Source organism: Cuculus canorus, chromosome 20, assembly GCF_017976375.1.
Source record: "Cuculus canorus isolate bCucCan1 chromosome 20, bCucCan1.pri, whole genome shotgun sequence".
NCBI lineage: Eukaryota > Metazoa > Chordata > Aves > Cuculiformes > Cuculidae > Cuculus > Cuculus canorus.
This window is the reverse complement of record NC_071420.1, coordinates 3,422,681-3,438,634: the sequence shown is the minus strand read 5'-3', so window position 1 is coordinate 3,438,634 and position 15,954 is coordinate 3,422,681. Positions and strand designations below refer to the sequence as shown.

The window sequence follows — 15,954 nt, the reverse complement described above, 5'->3', positions numbered from 1 at the left end:
TTACTGATGTTGATCTGCTGGGTGTTTCCTGTACAGCCATCACGAAGCAAACCCCCAGGGCAGAGACGGACCTCACCCAAAACGTGCCGTACCCAAGGCTCCGCGATGTTCATCTGCATCACTCTCTCTGGCAGCTTCTTTCTTCCCTGGCTTTCCCAATTTCTGAGAGCTGACCTTGTGCCCCTAAATAATCAGATAATTTCTGGTGACTTTCACTGCTGGAGAGAGTTTGATGAGAGTTTTCCCTTTGAAGTTAATTAAGAGGTAGCACCGTTTTTCTACGCGATGCATGACGTTGGAGGAGTTGGTTTCGCTTGGAGAATTAATGACTCATTTGCTTTTCTCCTACCGCCCTGCCGGTCCTGCCCCCTCCGCCCTTGGGCAGGAGCCACCTGCGCCAGGCGACGCGGGTGTTTATTTCTTTCACCAGATTTACAGCCATGAGTTCGAGCATCTGAGTGATGATGTCCAAGTCTCCACGAGCTTTTTCTTGGCTACGGCTGGGCGGGTGGCAGACGCGGATGCTGTTCAGCCGCATCAGGCCACAGCTCTGCTGTGCTTAGGAAAATGAGCTGAAGCATTTGGGCTGCGTCAGAAAAGGCTTTGGCAGAAGGCGTTGCTCTGCGCGACTGCTCTGCTGGGGCCGGTTACAACAGCTTAGGCTGCTGTCTCCCAATATTTCTAGGTTAACGCCTGTGCCCATTCCATTCTCTCAGCTGAAGCAGTTCCACTGGTCCTGAGCTACTATCCAGGTGGGAACACGTGTCCTCGAGTGTGTTGCCAGTCTCAGCTTTGAGAGCACAAGAATCCACCTGCAGATGGGTATCCGGGGGTGGCAGGGGCTTGGGGCCAGCGCTGCTCACGGTGCTGGGGGTCCCTGCTGGGAGCAGAGCAGGAGGGCACTGGCTGGGCTCTGGCTTTTCCTGGGATACTAGGGCACCAGGACCAAAGTACCCCAGTTTCCCTGTGCTCAGGCCCCTGGGTTGCAGCAGTGCCCTCCCATGTGGCACATGCGTCCTGCTGGGAGCCCATTGGGCTGCTATTGGTGTCTGAATCCCGCAGGGAGGGGAAAATCAGCCTTTGCAGCACATGGACCTTCCCGAATTACTGAGAAAGCCTCGGCTCGTGGCTCGGCAGTTTGCGAGGGTGACAGCAGCAGGGCTGTAAAAACCGATCAAAACTCACAAATGCCATCAGCGTTTGTGCCTGCAGACAAACCTCTCCCAGGGCTCCTGTCAAGCCCAGCGCTTGGATGTGTTGCTGTGAGTGCGACTCCTGTGCCTGGTGGGTTCGTGTCTGCAACGTGAGGAGCAGCCTGTCGATTTCCCATCGGTTGGAAATAATTTTCCATTGTTATAAAATAACACGAGGTTCTTCTGATTTGCTTCCCCCTGCCCGCAGCAATGGCCCCCTGCACCACGTCAGTGTGATTAGTGTTCGGTTGCTGATTAAGCCGAGTGTGCCCAGCCCGGTGGAAAGTCCTTTATGAAGGAGGATCTTGATAAGATACTCATATCTGCTCTGTTCCGGCTGCGAGCGGGCAGTTAAAAAGTAAATAATGTGGACAAACAGGCTGTGATGTACAAGGAAGGGAAAAGATTTCCAAGGCCATTGGGAATTGCATGGATTGGTACGGTTTGAGAGGCTTAAAAAGAGATGGGCTTTCCGGAAGGGCAGGATGCACATGCCTTAAAAGCATGCCTCTGTGCGGTGCCTGTTGATAGTATTTTAGTTACTGAGTAGGTAAAATTCTGGTGAAATGCTTCCGTTTTGTTGTAGCAGGCAGGTCTGCAGACGTTGGTGCTGTGGGAGATCCTCAGATCTGAGCCTCAACCTGCAGAGCCCTCTCGGTCTGCTCAGCCACCTCCATTTCGCCTGCCAAGCCCAGAAACGAGAGCCTGGAAGGGCTCAAAAAAATGGTCATTTGTGTCAAGCCAGGCCAGCGTGGGATGGTTTTGGCTGGTAAATAAAGAGCAGTGAGATTTCCAGTAGGCTGTGCGGCTCTGCAGCTCCCCAGGCACTGAGATCCCTCATGCTCGGACCTCATTGTGCCAATGCCAGTGGGAGCAGCCGTGCAGATGCCGGGAGTTGCCACAGGGTCCCCCTAAATTGCACTAATGATTATTGGCAGCGTGGTTTTTAGCCCAGGAGCTCCACAGCAGCTCTGAAATAATGATTGTGTTCATCTGGAAACTGCCCCAGCGCCTTCTGAGGCGTCTAATTTCATAAAGAGCTTTTATGGGAGATTTTGGAGCAAGGAGCGATCAGCTTTCCCATCGCTAGTGGAGACCAGAATCTCTCTTTTTTTTGGGATTCATTTAAATCAAAAGGAAGAAAACACCTGTCCAGCACATTTGCTCTGAGCCCAAAGATTTCAATCAAAATCTTTAATGCTCTTTTTCTTTCCATCTACATTTTTCAGCGAAGACAAACAGCCTCATGCTATTTCTTCAAAAGAATGTAAATTCCTTGAGGAAGTCTCCGGAGTTCCCAGCACCGCATAGCTGCAAACCACAGACGCCTACGGCTGAAAGCTCCGCTCTGCTTTTAATTTTGAGGCAAGGAAGGAATTCTTTTCAGGGGTTTGGGTTCACTTGTGCTGGGTCCATTGGGCCAGACTGCTTGTTACTGCACAGGGGAGTGTTGACTTTGGCTGGCTGCAGGCAGCCGCTTTCCCTCCGCGAGAGTATTCCCCCACCGAATCTGATGACATGGCGCAGTTATTTCATTAGGATTTTCCAAAAAAACTTCCCTTTGTCTCCTCTTGTGCTAGAAAGGTCTTTTCCCTCGGTTTTCTTGTCTTGGCTTCTGCAGCTTTGCCTGAAAAATGAGGGTGACAGCGCTGCTGGCTGGGTCTGAATCCTCAGGGAGTGGAGGGAGAAAAAGCAGCCCGAGGGGAAAAACTGAGTTTTGAAGGGTGTTGTTAAACCCTCCAGGGTGGGTAAAGCCCATGCACAAGCGCTGCTGCTCTGCAGCCCAAACAAAGCCCCCGTTTCCACTGGGATGTGCCCACTGGGAGCTGCCCTCCAGGGAAGCCGGGGTAGAGCAATGGATAAGTGGCTATATGTGAAGGGACCAGCGTCCTCCCATCTCCTTTCTGCTCTCCCAGGGAACTATGTCCCCACGCTTGTCCTACTCCTGCTCCAAGGGCCAGGTGAGCACCATGCTGCCTGGCTCTGGTCCCAGCTCCCCATACCTGTGCCAGTCCGAAACCGCCCGTCGCTCGCCAGCAGTGCCTGGGCAGAGAGCGGGCTGAGCCCAGCAAAAATACCCAGATGAAACCAGTTGAATGCGCAGTGCATGAGGAGGGTGCGTGGGGTGGACCTGGGCTGCCATCAGGGCCGCTGCCGGGAGCTGGTTTGGCTGGTGCTGTGTGGCTGCTGCCGATGGGAATGAGGGCACCGCGCCTGGGCAGGGCTGCGGTCTGGGGATATGGGAATGGGCCATGGGGACAACAGGGCACTTGGGAGATGGGGCGCTGGAGGACATGGGATGGGGCACCGCAGGGCTGGGAGCACTCTGAGGAGCAGACACGGTGGGGACGGAGCACCGTGCGGTGAGGGCACTGTGGGATGGAGGCACCGTGAGGATTGGGCACCATGGGGATGGGGGCACTGGGAGGATGGGGCACAGAAGGATGGGGAACCGAGAGGACCAGGGGCTGGGGTCGTGGGGGCACCGGGAGGATGGAGGCACTGGAGGGATAGGGGAAGGGCCCTGGGAGGAAGGGAGCACCAGGGGGATTGAAACACCAGGGAATGAGAGACACGGAGCGAATGGTGGCACTGGGGGCATGGGAACACCAGGGCGTCAGAGACACGGGGAGGATAGGGGTACTAGAGGGGATACAGGGTGGGGCACTGGGGTGATGTGGCGCTGTGGGGACAGGAACACCGGGGGACTGGGGGATACAGGATGGGACACCAGGAGGATGGAGACACTGGGAGGATGGTGGCATCGAGGAGACGGGGACACGGGGGGGGACAGGGGCACCGGGAGGATGGTGGCACCGGGGGTCAGGGGCGTAAGGAGGATGGGGACACTGGGAGGATGCGGCCGCCGGAGGGTCAGAAACATGGGGAGGATGGCGGCACGGCGGGGTCAGGGGCAGCGGGAGGCCGGGTCCGCCGGGGAGCCCAGGCCCCGCCCCGCCCCGCCCCGGCGCGCTGTCCCGTCCCCGGCGGGCGCAGGCGGCGCAGCGCTCGGAGCGCGGCGGCTCGGCCATGGTGGGGCGGCTCAGCCTGCGGGAGGTGCCCGACCTCCCGGACATGAGGAAGAGGGGCGACGCGGGGCTCGACAGCCCCGACTCCGGGCTGCCCCCCAGCCCCGGGCCCGCGCCCCCGCCCTGGCTGCTGGCCCCGGGCAGCCCCGACCGCGCCGCCAACGGGCTGAGCGACCCCGACCCGCCCGCCGCGGTGAGCACCGGGGGACCGGGCAGCGGGGATGCCGCACCGAGAGGATGGAGGCGCTGGGGTGTTGGGGAACGGGGCACCGGGGGGATGGGGCGCTGGAGGACGCGACACCGAGAGGACCAGGGGACCGGGGTCGTGGGGGCACCGGGAGGATGGAGGCACTGGAGGGATACGGGATGGGGCATCGCGGTTAGGGGGGATATGAGATGGGGCCCTGGGAGGACGGGAGCACCGGGAGGATGGGAGCGGCAGAGGGGCAGAGGATGGACCACTGGGAGGAAGGGGCAGCAGGAGGACGGGGCACCAAGAGCACCAGAGCACCGGGAGGATGGGGACGCTGAGAGGATACGGGATGAGGCACTGGGGAGTTGGGGACACTGGGGGGATACAGGATAGGGGCACCGTGAGGATGGGAGCACCAGGGTGTCAGAGGCACGGGAAGGATGGGGACACCGGTGAGATGCAGGACGGGGGCGTGAGGCACCATGGGGATACAGGCACCGAGGTGGGGGAGGCATCAGGAGGACGGGGCACTGGGATTATGGGGTACCGAGAGGACCCGGGGATGGGTCACTGGGAGGATGGGGACATCAGGAGGGTGAGGACGCTGGGGTGATACGAGATGGGGCCCTGGGAGGACAGGAGCACCAGGGAGATGGAAGCACCAGGGGGTCAGAGACACGGGGAGGATGGCAGCACTGGGGGGATAGAGGACAGGACGAGACACCACGGGGAATGGAAACACCTGCTGCCAGAGGTGGTGACCCCAGGGGCTGGGGAAGCCGCTGCTCCTTGGTGCCTGCTGTGATCTATCGCCTGGCTTTTCCTCAGGCTTCCCAGCCTCGCAGCGTCCCCAGAGGAAGGGAGGGTGGAAATTAGCCATCGGGGCTTGGTGGTACGGTGGGGTGAACGGTTGAGCCCCATTTCCCACCCTTCCGCTGATGCTGTTGTATCCCGTAAATGCACCAGGAAATCGGGGTGTCTGTAGCCAGGGCTGGGGCTGTGTTGGGTCGGGGGAGCAAGCGGTGCTTTTATAAAGCCTTCGCCTTTGAGATGTCAAGCAAGTTCCTTACTAAGTTAGGTTCCCACAGAAAACTATACTCAGGCCGTTCTGATGCTTAAAGTGGAAATTGAGAGCTGAGAAAGAGGGTCTGTACCTACTTTAGCTAGTGGAGTTAGCACGGTGTGTTACAGAACAGACTGGGAAGCCCCTACCATTCCTACCCCAGGTAGGGCTTGGGAAGGCGTCGCAGCACGTCTTTAAAAATCCTTGTGTTCAATGAACTCATTAGCCCAGAGGGTGACCCAGAATAGGAAGTATGTGTGTTAAATTATGTTTTCAGTTAATAATATGAGATAGTATTAAATAGAGACGCACTAGTTAGCCAAATGATTTTTGAATTTGATGCTGAGGTGTTGGTACAAATACTTCAGGAACTGCAGGTCTACAGGAACGACCCCTTTTCTACAGGACTGCTGCCATGAAATTAGAAAAGGCTGTAGGAAAACCATGCATCGAACTGGAGAGATGCTCACAGCTCCCTCGCCCCGGCATGGTAACTCACAAGTACAGAAATGGATTAAAAAATGTAAGCAGGTTGCTTCCCTTTAGGGCTGCCCTCACCGAGGGCCACTTTCGTTTCCTTCCAGCTCTGCAGGACATTGGCAGGGCGGTGCCGGGTCACAGCACTGCCAGGCCAAGAGAGGAGCACAAGGACGCTTCGTGAATCACCGCTCAGTGGGAACGAGTTAATGCTTCCCAACAGGTTGCGTGTGAATTAGGTTGGATTTAATGCCTTCAAATAGTACCCACAGTGTAGTTGTGAAACCAGGAGGTTGCTCAAGTCATGATCCCCTGCAATAATTTCCTGCTGCAATCAGCCCGTGGGGTATCTGATGTGTCCAGCAAAAAGAGCTCTTTCATACACTCTTATAGCATTCACTACAAATTGAATGCGAGCTCATGGACTATAGTTCGTCTTGCAGAAAGCTACGCTGCACCGAAGAGCTGTCTGTCTCTCCTGTTTCTCAGGGTGGCTCCTCTGAAGTAAGCTCTTGAAGTTAGGACTTTGTCTTCAAAAAGCACACCTTGCCACATCTTTGGCCAGAGCTGTGGGTTGCACCCGTAGGCACGCCTTGACTAGCAGATCCTCTTACACTTAAATGTGAACCTCAACAGCCGTGCACCAAGGGCTGAGTAAATGCATTTCTTGAGAATATACCGAATTGTGACATAAACAGCATTATGTTTGCATTTTTTCTTGCAGAACTCTGTGTTTTCTGCCAGCCCTATTCTCTCCAGCTGCACTCCAAAATTGTGTCCCTTATCCTTTGGCGAAGGAGTTGAGTTTGACCCTTTACCACCGAAGGAAATAAGGTAAATATTATGTTACAATTTTGAAGGAGTTAGCCTGTGAAGGAGTAGTGAGGCCTTATCAGTGCCTGCGAGTCAAGTTAATTTATTTGCAAAGCTATTGTTCCACGCAGCTGTACATTCCTGGACCTGGACATTTGTACAGGCTGAAGGAGCATTCAGCCTCTTTCAAACCTATATGGTTTTTTTTTCCAGGAAGACTTTCCTGTCTTTTATTCTCCTGCTTTTACTTCGTTGCACTGCTGCAAAATGTTGCCTTTCAACTGATTAACCAAGAGGCAATCATGAAGGAAGATCTTCAAAGCAGCCATCTTTCTAGGACTGTTTTATTAGAGGAAAGGAATTTTGCTCTCCTAACCTCTTGGGTTTGTAGTAATGTGCTTTTTGTCTTATCAGCTATGGCTTGTTTTATGAACTAAAAGAAATGTTAATATTAAGAGTGCACCATTATTTCTTTTAATGCACTGCATCACTTTGCAGCCTGTGAATTATTCCTTTAAACATTATGATTTGCTGTAATTAGAAGTGAAGGCTCCCAGTTGATTACTGTGCAAGCAGAAGTGGGCTGATATAATCAAACGGAAGCCAAACGCAGGGGAGGGTAGGAAGCGTTGGGTGCCCTGGTGTGGGGAAAGAGCCTGCGTTGCAACTGGCATTGAAGGCAGTTAGCACTGTGAAAAAAGCTAACACAGAGTTGTCACAGTGTGAAGGAGGTGAAAACTTTCTTTTGCAGTCCAAGCACAGAGGATTTTCTTGCCAACAGAGTTTGATGTGCAAATTGTAGTATTTTCCTGCCGGTTGAATCTTCAGAGAGTGCCCCATGCCGGGAGTGATAGCAGAGAACTACTGTGTGACTCTTGGCAGAATATAACGTGTGATTCCACGGACTTGGCACTCCAAGGAATGAGAATGCGTATGTGCAAAGCCTGAATGTGGATCTAGGGCTCTGGGTTAAGGCCCTGGAGTTTGAAAGTCTATAGCTTTGAAGAGCTTAGGCTTCAAACAGTGGACACAAGGACTGAGAAGGTGTTTGGTAGTGCTGGCAGCTGCACCAAATGGTGACAGTGCTGGGCAAGCTGCTGACCTAAGGCTTTCTCCTCTTCCCATGAATAAGACGCCAGCAGGCAGTGTTTGTGTGATGTGGCTGTTCCTGGGTTGAGGTGTGGGGTACAGGGTTGCGGAGCCATCCGACAGCTCTGCCTTCTGAACAATGCAGTCTGCTATTCCGGAGCAGAGCTCACACAATTCTATCTTGTATTTCAGGTACACGTCCTCAGTTAGATATGACTCGGAGAAGCACTTCATTGACAACGTCTATATGCCAGTGGGCTTAAGCATTTCTTCTTGCAGTCAGACGGTCGTCTGTGTCCCCAACTGCACGTGGCGCAGTTACAAAGCTGAGATCCGCTTTGAGCCCCGCAACAAGCCCCAGCGCTTCACCAGCACCACCATCATCTACCCGAAGCATGCCAAGACTGTGTACACCACCACGCTGGATTACAACTGTCGTAAGAGCACACGGCGGTTCCTCTCTAGCGTAGAGCTGGAAACTTCAGAGTGCCTTGGGAACGACTCTGTTCTGGATGGTTGCTGACTGATGGCTGTCTCTCTTGCTCTGATCCATCCCAGTCCCATCTATAACGTACTGTGCTAACTCCACTAGCTAAAGTGGGTACAGACCCCCTTTCTCAGCTCTTAATTCCTGCTTTAAGCATCAGAATGGCCTGAATGTGGTTTTCTGTGGGAACGTAACTTAGTAAGGAACTTGTTTCTTTGCTTTTAAAGTGTTGAGTTCCCTCCCCTTCCCCACAGTGCAGTAATCAGATGAAAATAACGGGAAGTATTTTCCCAGAGAAAAAATTGACCGATAAGAGAGAATGATATCCATTTTGGTGGACATCCATTTGATGCTTTGTGATGATGTGCAAAAATAAGGGCGGTTCACTGTCTTGCAGAGAATCGACCAGGTCATTTGGTTACAGATAGCCAGAGCTGTCATTCACTTTGGTTCAGATCGCGAGACTGTTCTCTCTAGCAAAGCCGTCTCCTGGAAATTGCTGGAAAAAGCTAACTGAAAATCTGGAATCCTGGATTTAGCAGACAGAAAAATTATATTCCATGGCATTCGTGTCCAGTTTGAAGGTGTGAATTGGAAAGAAGAGGAATTCTGAGTAGAGCAGGAGATAAACAGCTTTTGCAGCTCCAAGCAGCAGAGAAAGGATCAGGTAATTCGGATTATTTAGATGAACGGCTGATGTGTCTTCGGTGCTTGTAATGACGCCTACATCACTCTAGTCTGTAACAACCTAGCATTTGCGCGTGAAGAATATCAGGCCAAAAGTTATTCCTGTATTGTAGAGAGTTCAAGTCTTGACAGTGCAGTGCTGGAAAAACAGCAGTGTCTGTTTTTTACTGACATTGTACTGTCTGCACTAAGGGAGCTGTGACTAGGAACAGTGCTGTGTGTACAGGGACCTAGAGTGGAGAAGGAGATGCTGGGATCAGGTGTGAGATGCTGTCGCGGTTTGCGATGAGGTAGATGTTAGCAAAGGACAGGCGAATTTTTACTGCGTAGCAAAATCTGCACCTGTAGCTCTGCTTCACTGCTGAGCTTCTCCTTGCAAAGGTCTGTGTCTCCTCTCTGGACTTGAATATTCAGGATGTCACTGGGATGGGGTAGCATTTGCCTTGTCTGTAGGTTGATGAATAACCCCTCCCATCCCAAGTGCATGATGAGTTTGGGGACCAAAGGGAATAATTTTAAATACTCTGAAAGGCCACCTGGATGTTATGTGCATTGGTTTATCGTGCACCTTGATGAAAATAAGACAGAGAGGTTTCTCACTTCGCCCAGATGATTTTTCTGTATTGACAGAGAGCAATGTAGCGTGGAGAGCATCTGCTTTTGGGAGCCTGGCTTGTGTTGGTGGCTAGCATGCTAGAACAGCTCAGAAACACTCGGTAGATTTGACTTAGCTGGACACGGCTTTTCCCTGTAGTCTAAAATTCTCTGAGGTGCGGGTCACCTTCTGGTGCAAAGTCAGTCCTGGACCTGCTCTTAACAGTGGTGAGTTAGGAACTCGGGAGCGTGTTCTTGAGCTGCACTTCACACGTGTTTGTACAGGTGTGATGAGTGATGTGGAAGTGTACGGTAGTGTGAACCAGAATGATTTGGGAGAGTAGAAATGCAGCAGGAAAGAAAGCTTGAGTTTGTGTGGTTTGGGTTTCTTGTTGTTTTGTTTTGGTTTTTTTTACTTATTTATTAGCTCAGAACAGAATGTCCTTAATCTTTGGTACTTGCCTCAGAAAATCAGATTCTAAAACAATCCCAGGGTGACAGAGGGTGCCAAAGTCAGTAGGCATTGCTCCAGAGCCATAAGAGCAGAGCAGTCTTCTCATTAAACATGTTGGTTTTAGACTACGGTATTTAGATGTGTCTGAAATACATGTTGCAGTTCTCCCCTGAACGTTGCCCCGGGAGAATTGTGTAACCAAAGGCACCACCCAGCCCCGAAGTGTGTGGGGTTTCAAATGGACAGAACTCTTCTTTGGGAAAGCTATAGCATCGGTGCTGGCTTTGCAGTTTTGTGTACCTTGCTCCTGAAGCAGCTGGTGCTGGCCACTGTTGGATGCAGGACGCTGGAAGAACACAGACCCTGGATTGCTCCGACAACGCTCTTCCAATGAATTCACTTGCAGGAGATCTAAGAGAAGATTATTTTAAGTTGCGATCATTAATTGTCCCTAGGTAGAAACGAAATGACCCTTACACTATGGTTTTAGGATAAAGCACCTGACTTTTATAAAGCAAACAAACTTAATTATGTACCTTTTAAAACTATTTTAATTGGTAGAGATACCTTTTTAAATTATTTATGCTCCAACATTTGCAAAGCTCTGATTAGCTCCGTGCAAGTGTTCTGATGTCTGTGACGTTTCCCACCCCTCTTTTAATTTTCAGTTTGTCTTTTACTTTATTGGTAATAAATGATCTGAAAACCATCCTGTAGGGAAGTCTCTTTTTTATTCAAAACTTTTCAGTGTTTATTACGTTATTTACTTAGAAATAAATACATAATGTATCCTGCCAGTCCCAGCTCGGCTCTTGTTTCTCATATATCATCTTGTTGCTGTTGTTTACGTATTCCAGGAAGGTGATTCCTATAAAAAACTGCCTGTATTTAAAAAAAAACCACAACACCAAATGTTGTGGGTTTATTAGTTTAGTAAGACATTGAAAAGATGTCTTGAAGACAGCTGAAAATCCTCTACAGCATGTATTTGAGTCATTCATTTGGTAGAGTTTTATTTTTAAAGCGAGTTTCTGGTATGGATTTCAGCGTATCCTACAAGTGAAGCATTTGTCCTTTTCAAATTTAACATGTTTTTAACCAGACAGGAATTTTTTTTTAATTTCAATTAAAAATGTAGGTGCTCAAATGCTGCATATTAAACACAGGATAAAATAAGACTATAATGTGGTATGCATTAAACTTGATAAAAACAGAAGGTTACAAGCTATTGGTTTCAGATAAATGCTATAGTGTTTTTCTGGATGCTGAACCTATTTTTTAAACCTTTCCGAATTTGTGGGCATGCTGATTTTGTTAGTATCCCTGGTAAAGTAGGAATGGATGCAATTGAACTTCAGTTAATTAATTCATAATGAGATTTTTTTCTTACTTGTTATTGTTCATCTGGGTATCTGCTTGCAGAAGCTCTAGATTTCCGTGTAATGACATTATTGGAATCTAGGAAGATGTAGAGCTATTCTAAAGCTCGGTGCAGCTCCTGTGAGAATCTGCGCATGCATTTGAATATCATGCAGTGTTTAAAGTATTAAACAGGAGAAAAGCCATATATAACTATCAATTACTGTATAAAAGAAGAGCCATTAAGAAAAAAACTTTAAAAATCAGAACAGTATCTTTCAGGAGGGCTTCAGGAAAAACTTTCTCTCCTTTCAGATGTGGCACCTATCTTCCAGATACTTCCTTTAGTGTGGCCTGGGTGTTTTCCTTTGATAATGTGGGAAGACTGTATGAAAGATGTTCCTTTACTATGAGAAGTTGAAGTAGGGGAGAACAAGGCAGCCTACTGCTTGATGTGATTTTTAATTCATAGTGGCCAAACAGGCCTCTAGTTAGCCCATACCAGGACAGGGATAACCGCATTGTTACAGATGTGCTCCATTTTCCTTGTCTTTATGATGTGCTTCTCCAGAATATCAAATCTGAAGGTCCAGTACAATGACTTCTTATATTAAAACAGAATATTTTACCTAGCAGTGAGGTCACAAGCCAGGAGATGAGGGCTGTATTCCGACCCCTATTCTGTAGCTCACTCAGTTTCAAGTTCTAGGTAAGTTTATGTGTCTGCAAATCAACTTAGCCTCCAAACGGGGTATGTGGTCATTCAGATGCTCAAACTCATTTTCCCCATCTGCCACAAGGGCTCTGCTTGCTGGTTTCAGAACCAGCAGTTCAGGAGGTGAATACTCGAAAAGCTCAGGTGTAATGCAATGAGTATTATTTTGAAATGAACTAGGGACATTCCGGGACAAACAGGCAGTGTGGGGAGGAGCACTTTCAATTGCTGAAATAGTCCATATTTTAACTAACAGCTTGTTTTGGTTTTAAAATGCAAATGTTCCGTTCTCCATACGGATGTAAGACAGTGAGTAATCGGAGGTAAGCTACAGAATGTGTCTAGAGGTTTTGGGCGACACCGCTGGTTGCAGCCGCGGGCTGCGCTAGCTTGTTCAGGACCAGTTCATGCTTGCTCCTCTGGAAAATAACTACAGCGATCTTCTTTATGTATTGTGCGATCACTCGTGCACATCACCCTGCGATGCAGTAATGGGGAATGCCTGGCGGTTGAGCATGGCTCAGTGGGCAAATGTTGCTGGATGTACAATTTCGTACCGTTTCCTTCTGTTCATTTTATAGACACGCAGCCTTTCTTCCTCTGCTACAGGATCTTCAAGAATCCTGTCCCGTCGAAGGCTTTCGTTAAGCTGAGCAGAAAGACTTCGATCTGCTTGACTAGAGTCCAAAACTGTGGAGGCTGATGCTGAAACCTTGTTTAATTCTGCATCCTTCTGATTCTCTTCTTCGTTATTTTGGGCTGAGTCGGGGTTCCCCCCAGGACTTGGGATTTCAAGCAGTGGAGGGGAGCGTGCCTGCTGTTTTCTGATTTTGTGGTTTTGTTTACCTGTTAAAATGATAAGGGCTCTTAGCAAAAAAGTATGTGTTGCCTCTGAGGCTTCCCCGCTTATTTCATAAAGAGAATGATGGGATAAAGTGCTTGCTGTGCCTTTACGTGCCCATTCATAAGAAACCAAATCTAAAAGAAAAGATTAATGGCCTGAATATCTTATTTTTAAGTAGGAAATATATATTTATCTTAGCAGCTAACACAATGATTCTCACACCTGTAAGATGTATTTATTGAGGCTGTTAATGCATAAATAGCACTCCTACACTGGCATCAAGTTCACCGTGCTTGCCTAATTCAATTTGGGCAGGAAATTGATTCTTAGTTGTTAGGGATTTTTTTTAAGTTGTTATCCATTAATTAGAGCAAGCAATGTGATTTTTTTTTTTATAGTGCAATTTCTGGAAACTTTCAGCCACCTTTTTTACTGAGATACTGGAAATGAATGGCTGTTCCTTTCCATGGAAGATTTCTTTGAAATTAACCTCCCCTTTCTGTAGCTATAGCAGCAACTCAGCCCCACTGATGGGAAGTCAGATCAGTGCCGTGACTCATGCCCGCAGAACGGCAAATATTTAAACAACTATACTGTCGCTCACCAAAAGAAAACCACTAAATATTTACAGCATCCCAAATCTTAGGCAGTTTATGAAATATCCTGCTTCTTGACAGACGTCTTATGCCTCCTACTGCTTGTGCTGTGCAGTTACATGTACTCAATCTTTCTGGGACAGATTGTAGCTATGTAGGAAAGCGTAGGGATAAACAGGCGAAAGGTTTTCTAGTGCTATAGATGATTTCCTAGGACAGGTCATTTTTTCTTTCCACAGCAGTTGTCCTGCAGGATGGAAGGACAGCCGAGCATCACATCCTTTGCCCGACACAGGTGAATCCGAGCTGCGTTGCTGCTGGTTTTCTGGCTGCCCAACCCTTCATGCCTGCACAGCATCAATTGCACAAACATGCGATGGTGAGCGGTGGTCGTATCCCAGCCTGGTGCCCATGCAGCCTCACCCCACCACCCTTTCCCTCCCCGTGCCCGGACGCTGCGTGGAGTGTTTTAAGGACAACTGAGGGCAGCATGGTGGCTTCCCAGGGGCTGGTGGCCTTTGCCCACGCCTGCTGCAGCAGCCGGCCCAGCTCACCTGCCCGCACGGTGGTGGTGGTGGAATTCCTACACAGCTGCCACTGCTGCTTCTTCTGTCTCTGTGGTGTCTTCGTGCCAGGAGCTTGTGGTGGTGTTGGGGCTCATGGGCAGCCACTCGTCCCTCGCCGCCTGCCCACACCGCCCTCCTGCCTGTGGGATCCTGCAGCGGGCATGGCATGGACCCCCAGGGCTGTCTGCGAGCCTGGCAGGGAGCAGGCAAGGGAGGGAAAGTCAGCAGCCCTGGCCCAGCCTCCTTCCTTGACCGTGACCCCTTTCCTCCCCTCAGTGCTTTCCAGCTCCCCTCAGGCTTTGCCCTCTTATCTCCTTTCCCCTCAGTGCCTTCCTCCTCTCACTTCCCTCAGCTTTGCCCCTCAGCTCTTTCCCTCAGTGCCATCCTCCTCCACCTCCCCTCAGCTCTTCCCCTCAGTGCCTTCCGCCTTCCCTCTCCTCTCAGATCTTTCTCTTCCATCTCCTCTCCCCTCATCTCTTCCCCTCACTGCCTTCCATCTCCTCTCAGATCTTTCTCTTCCATCTCCTCTCCCCTCATCTCTTCCCCTCACTGCCTTCCCTCTCCCCTGAGCTCTTTCCCTCCAATTTCCTCTCCCCCCCAGTGCTTTCCCGCTCCACATTCCCTCAGCTCTTCCTCTCTGTGCCTTTCCTCTCTGTCTCCCCTCAGCTCCTTCCCTTCCACCTCACCTTCTCCCTTCCCCTCAGCACCTTTCCCTCCATCTTCCCGCCGCCTTCCCCTCTTCCCTTTCCCCTGCACTCCCCACAGCTCTCGCCCAGCGCCATTGCTCTGTCTGAGCAACCCTGTCCCGCACGGGTTTCCTCTGCACGTGCGGTTACTGGGGTTTGCCCGAGGTAATATGTCCTCACCAGAAAGTATTAGCTTGTCTGAGGTAGCACAGCCCTGGCAGCAGGTGAACTCTCCCAACTCTGTGGGTTTTGCAGCACGGTGCTTCTGCAGAGGGAAAAAATCAAACCCAAACTGCAGGGCAGACCGGCTGTTGGCGTCCTTCAAAGTGCCTCAGGCCTGGAAAAGAAGGTGCTGGGGGGAAAATCCCCTCTCTCTTCCTTCTCCTCCACCTTTCTCAGTGAAGGTACATGAGACACAGCTTCTGAGGTGGCAATAGCTCTCCTGAGAGTTTTGGAGCTGGTGCAGCCCTCAGATCTCCTCAGATCTCCTCAGATCTCCTGCCCTCGCGGCTGCATTGTGGCAGTGAGCGTTCCAACAGCCTCACCAGCAAGGGAGATCACTGCGTCTCCTTTGGAGGTGAGCCTGGGTGAAAAGCATTCATAGGAACTCTAGAAACAGTTGTTGAAGCAATGCACTGCTTATTTGTCATCCTCTCCCTAGAAATAACATGAGGTTTAATCCTGGTTTGGTTTCTTTCTCCCCCTCCCTGTCTGCCTCTCTCCTCCTCTCCTTCTGATCTATTTAGATGTGAAATTTGGCAGGCGCTTGCGGTTGCATTCGGACAGGTTGTGATGAAACCAGGCTCCCGGGAGGCTGCTGCCACAGCGGATCCCTGGGCTGCAAGCAGCGCTTCTCCGACTGCCGCTAATGGGCTGATTTCAAAGTGTCAAGAGCAGGAGTTTCACAGTGATTGTTATTACTGATGCTGTACAGCAGCCAGCAGGTCTCCAAGGCTTGCGCGTGGATGAAAGGGATGGTGACACAGGGCAAAAAGGCAAGGAAAGCAGCAACAGCAGTGACGGGATGTAAATAATTCATCCAGGCTGAAAAGTGAGTATGATATTTTTGGAGGACAGCTGAGGGAAGGGGATTACTTGTAGCTAGTGGT

At 50.3% G+C, this 15,954-nt stretch overlaps 2 protein-coding genes across 3 annotated transcripts in view; both read left to right on the top strand.

The window, feature by feature from the left end:
• Positions 1–4,156: 4,156 nt before the first annotated feature.
• Positions 4,157–10,938, top strand: RFLNB (refilin B). The gene is made up of 3 exons (XM_054085332.1): positions 4,157–4,415; positions 6,680–6,789; positions 8,050–10,938. Exons 1-3 carry the CDS (start codon positions 4,224–4,226, stop codon positions 8,378–8,380), a joined length of 633 nt encoding a protein of 210 aa, XP_053941307.1. The 5' UTR covers positions 4,157–4,223; the 3' UTR covers positions 8,381–10,938.
• Positions 10,939–15,605: 4,667 nt separating this feature from the next.
• The window catches only part of RPH3AL (rabphilin 3A like (without C2 domains)), a 47,517-nt gene continuing 47,168 nt past the window's right edge, over positions 15,606–15,954 (top strand). Inside the window, exon 1 of one of the 2 annotated variants that reach the window (XR_008453150.1) lies at positions 15,606–15,896. The gene's annotated coding sequence lies outside the window, so the exon portion shown is untranslated. The remainder of the gene's footprint in view (positions 15,897–15,954) is intronic. The other variant, XM_009558496.2, reaches the window with a different exon arrangement.

Bases quoted from the DNA above. Each gene is read 5' to 3' on its own strand.
- RFLNB (XM_054085332.1), top strand. From the start codon at position 4,224: ATGGTGGGGCGGCTCAGCCTGCGGGAGGTGCCCGACCTCCCGGACATG. The intron at 4,416-6,679 runs GTGAGCACCGGG...TTTTTCTTGCAG, and splicing joins ACCCCGACCCGCCCGCCGCG to AACTCTGTGTTTTCTGCCAG. The intron at 6,790-8,049 runs GTAAATATTATG...CTTGTATTTCAG, and splicing joins TTACCACCGAAGGAAATAAG to GTACACGTCCTCAGTTAGAT.